Source organism: Hydra viridissima, unplaced genomic scaffold (assembly GCF_058129835.1).
Source record: "Hydra viridissima isolate aposymbiotic clone 2 unplaced genomic scaffold, HvirCarnegie_v1 scaffold_6, whole genome shotgun sequence".
NCBI lineage: Eukaryota > Metazoa > Cnidaria > Hydrozoa > Anthoathecata > Hydridae > Hydra > Hydra viridissima.
Genome location: NW_028324305.1, coordinates 5774190 through 5778830, shown reverse-complemented (window position 1 = coordinate 5778830; position 4641 = coordinate 5774190). Strand labels below are relative to the sequence as shown.

General features: G+C 28.8%; 1 protein-coding gene across 1 annotated transcript; it reads left to right on the top strand.

Moving 5' to 3' along the window:
* Positions 1–1789: 1789 nt before the first annotated feature.
* On the top strand, positions 1790–4373 carry LOC145190460 (ORM1-like protein 2). The gene is made up of 3 exons (XM_090090016.1): positions 1790–2026; positions 2527–2678; positions 3337–4373. Exons 1-3 carry the CDS (start codon positions 1835–1837, stop codon positions 3470–3472), a joined length of 480 nt encoding a protein of 159 aa, XP_089946142.1. The 5' UTR covers positions 1790–1834; the 3' UTR covers positions 3473–4373.
* The last annotated feature ends 268 nt before the right edge of the window (positions 4374–4641 follow it).

Below are 4641 nucleotides of genomic sequence, written 5' to 3'. Positions count from 1 at the left end.
ACGAAAAGATTCTTAGAACTTTTTTTAGTTTTTTAAGCATAATTTTGTAAAAATGCTTTATGTTTTTGACGATTGCCATTGGTTTCTCGAACAGGTGGTCAAACTACTTAACAGACTACCTGTTTTCGTTTCTACCATTGAAGATGGTGAATTCTTATTTAAACTAGGGAAAACGACAGCTGATGCTGTTCTAAATAATCAAGCCAGTGTGGAATTACAAATGTTGTTATGTGCTTTGATAAAATTGCATTAAGCGTAGAAAAAATCAACAGAGCTTACAGTCTTCGACCTTTTAATAGAATAAGATTTATTTTGAATTTCTTTAATCAAATTTGTGAAGAATTAATAGCAGATGCCTACCACGTATTTTGCTGATCAACATAAGAACCTGATATTTTAATGCTTAAACAATTCAAGATAAATTTTCTGCCTTGAAAAGTCGCATCGCAACACTGAAAAGTCATTTTTACCAAATCAGTTGGCCAACAAGTATCCCCAAAATTATTCAGCATTTCAGTAACCATGGTAGTTCCGGAAACTAAAGTAAATATTTAAAAATTTGGTACACTTTATAGAGCTCGCTGGATCGCGAAAACAATATATATTCTGAAGATGGAGTGACTTTTTGATCGCAATAAACTGGTAATTCACCTGACTGCTTACGTAATGGAAGCTCTTCATCGGTTCAGCCCATTTGTAATCTTTGAGTATTTAGCTCCCCTTTCTGTTTACAAGAAAATCTGTTGTCAAATCTCTAACAAAAATTTTAAGCTTTTCAATAATTAAAGATTTTACAAAACATTTGTTTCGTATATTTATTTTACAAATAAATATACGAAACAAATGTTTTGCAATTTAAAAGTTTAACTTTACATTGCAAAAGAATTTTAATGTAATATTTAAAACTTGAATATCCTTGCGGACCTCTAAATATCATTTAATAAAGCTATAACTTTGCAGGTGTCACCATATAGCTCAAGTTTAAGAGGATGGCGATTTTTAAATTTAACGACTTTTCGGAGACGACTTCATTATATCCCAAATGGCAATTAGATTTCCGCGTGATGTAACGAAAATAAAGTAAATTAAAATTTAGGATTTTAGTGGATTTCAAGAACATAGTAACATTTGTTATAGTGAAAACTTAAAGTATTTTTAATTACTAATAATTTTCTACATTTTTCAGTTTTGATTTTGAAACAGCCATCTTTAGTTTTTAAATTTTGTTAGATTTGCTTAATATAAGGACAGCATAACACTGACGTAATATCAAACGTCGAACTATTCGACTTAGGAATTTTAAGAAATAATTGCATTACCAGGGTTTTAAAATCACTTACTTATTAAACAAAGATGTTTTTATTATAACTATTGTTCTTATTTTTTAGTTTATAAAACTTTATCTTTATGAAAGCTAAGTAATAACAACTAATAAGTAGTATAAAAACCCAGTTTCTGAAATGGTAGGTAGCAAACATTTTCTGAAACACTTTCAAATAGATTAGGTATCATCAGTAAAAGACTTTCGTTTCAAAAAGTTCTTTTAAGATAATAAACGCATGGCAAGGAGATACCTTATAATGCATAGCTAGATAGCTATGCATGCTAATGATCATGATTAACGTAACTACACAAAAAAATTTTTAACAATCATCAAGAACAAACTTATACTGTCTTTTAATTTAAAAAACCTGAATGTTTGTGAGCTGAGTGTTTTGGGGAGGTAAAATGTATCTAGCCATGTTAAAAAAGTGTTTTTTTACTTAGCTTGTGTGTATGTAATGGTACTTTACAGAATATAACTTAAAATGCTTTTAGTGAATCATAACTAAAAATGTCAACTCTTGTGAATGAGAGAACTAGAGCTCATAGTACTATTGATAACGCGAATGAAAACTGGCTTGATATGAAGGGAGCTTGGATCTCTTATGGATTGGTTGTCGCATTTTTTCACCTCGTTTTGCTAAGCATGCCATTTTTTGATACTGCAACTGTTTGGACTTTGACAAATGTGTTTCACAACTTGGTGAGTGTATATATCACTGTATCATTTTATGTGTTATAGCCATTATTAACTTATGATAGCTCTAAGTTTTTTTAAACTGGTAATCAAAAAGCTTCTTTGGTACTTTTCATCTGTCAAACCACTAAAGTAATAGGCAAAATTATATTATTTGTTGCTGCTATAGTATATTAAATATAAAAGCAGCCTTTCAAAATTACTTATGACCTAATTTTTCTATAACCAAAATTCTGAAGTAAACAAACTTTCATACAACCAAAGGCTGATTTTATCTTTATTATATAATTAAGATATTCTGAAAGTTCAGTTAAATATGAATTAACCAATTAAAATTGAACAATCAAAAGACTGACTAAAGCCGAACTCAAAACCAAAGCTTTTATTAAAAGCTGGCTGATATAAAATGAATAAGAAATAAAAAGTAAAGGTTTTAGGTGTTCTTTTTTTTACTGTTAGAATTAAAATATTGATATAAAAATACTAATAAAAAAGTTTTTTTATAGGCCAACTATTTAATGCTTCATCATCTCAAAGGCGCGCCATTTGAAACATATGATCAAGGTCAGTCAAGGAGGCTCACACACTGGGAGCAAATTGACAAAGGAGAAATGTTTACTGCTACTCGCAAATTCCTTACACTTGCGCCTATTGTTGTGTATGTTTATCTTAACAATTTTTTTTTATGTACTCTCTCTTTTTTTTTTATTTTTATTTTTTATTTTTTTTTTAAATTTTGTGGTGAAATACTTTTCATAAGTTGTCAGATATCCAGTATATATATATATATATATATATATATATATATATATATATATATATATATATATATATATATATATATATAGAGAGAGAGAGAGAGAGAGAGAGAGAGAGAGAGAGAGTAATACTGGGACATAACACAATTTCCATGTTATCTATTTCAATTATTTTGTAAAATATTTTTAAGTTAGATTTTGTTAAATTTACAAGAACAGATAACTGTCTAAGATGCACAAAGCAAAAGTGATCACTTTATCAGTTATATTCAGGCCATAACAAGACCTTAGTAATGTATGTGAGGCCCTAACAGGACCAAAACAATTAGCTTATTGATTTTGAACAAAATTTATTTTTAACCTTTGTAGTCTTATAATATATGTAAGATGTGTAAAAATGTACAGTAATGTGTGTGAGAGTTTTTGTTTGATTGATGTCTTGTTAGAGAATAATCACTGATTATTATGGCCTCCTTACAAGACTTACCTATTAAAACATAAGAAGTTTTTTGTTTTGTTGATAGTTACTTAATTTAACTTATTAAAATGATATTTTAGATTTGTATTGGCAAGTCACTATTCTAACTACAACTATTCGCATTTTGTCATAAATCTTCTGACGTTGGCCTTGGCCCTTGTTCCAAAATTCCCAGAGTTTTACAAATTCCGTTTGTTTGGTCTAAATAAGTATTAATCATTAAATCATGATGTGCAATTTTGCATAAAATTTTTAATACAGTTTACAAATAAACCTGTTTAAGTTTGATAGATTTGAGAATAAAATATATTCTGTAACTTTGAGCTTTTTGCTTCTTATTTTTTTCAAATCATACAATAATATTTATTGCCAAACTTCTTTGCCTAAATATACACGAATATATGTTTAGGCAGCATTTCAGTTTATTGTACGTCTTAAAGTTGTTAGAGTGTTCTCTATACATATTCAAACATTTCAAGCAATTGAAATTGTTGTATTTGTGAAGGAAGCGACCTCAGCCTTTTCTTTGTTTTGTGTGCGTTTGTGGTTTAACAGTAAAGTTTTAATCTCTTTGATTTTAAAAATGTGTTTTATTCAAAACTCCCTCTAACGGTGCAAAATGGTTCTTTTTTTTTTTTCGCTTTGCTAATCTTTATTACAATCATTTTTTTTTTTTTTTTCATTTTGCTTGCCTCAATTTTATTCGAGATTATTTTGCATTTGATATGTTTGCGTTTCCAATTCTTTTGTTCACATTTCTAAACTTTGGTTTGTCTTCTTTAGCAATAGATGAGGGATTATATTATAGATTATGGTGTTTTTTGTATGATATACAGGCATTACGATTAAAGGTAGACAAAAAGTTTTATTTTAAATAAAAGATGCTGCGGGACGGCATAGTTTAAAACGATTTTGTACGATAAAGTAAATTGTCTTTCTTTATTCGATGCTTTTATGCATACTTTCGTACTAATTTATAGTTATATTTCTAGCTTATTTGTATGTTATGTTAAAAGGTAACAAATTGAAGATTTTATCTTAAGGTTTGTTTCTGATTTTGTGAGGGAGTTCTTAAAATTATTAAATTTTTACAAAAAGTGTCAACCCGAAACCCTCGTAATCTGACTTTTTCTTCTCTGGTTGACGCGCCGCTGAATAAACGCTGTTTAGCCTATATCACAAAAACTCAGGTGAATGAATCATAAGATATGTATTTAAGGCTGTAGGTATTTCATATATGCCATTTTATCCGCTTATTTAAAGATGGCGCTTGATGTTTGCTCAACAAGCTGACTGATATAAACCTTTCTAAGATGTGAGGTAATAATCTTGTTGAACTTGAATGTTGTAAGCATTAAATTATGAGCTGTGCCATAAATGAAAGA

Bases quoted from the DNA above. Each gene is read 5' to 3' on its own strand.
- LOC145190460 (XM_090090016.1), top strand. From the start codon at position 1,835: ATGTCAACTCTTGTGAATGAGAGAACTAGAGCTCATAGTACTATTGAT. The intron at 2,027-2,526 runs GTGAGTGTATAT...GTTTTTTTATAG, and splicing joins CAAATGTGTTTCACAACTTG to GCCAACTATTTAATGCTTCA. The intron at 2,679-3,336 runs GTATGTTTATCT...ATGATATTTTAG, and splicing joins ACACTTGCGCCTATTGTTGT to ATTTGTATTGGCAAGTCACT.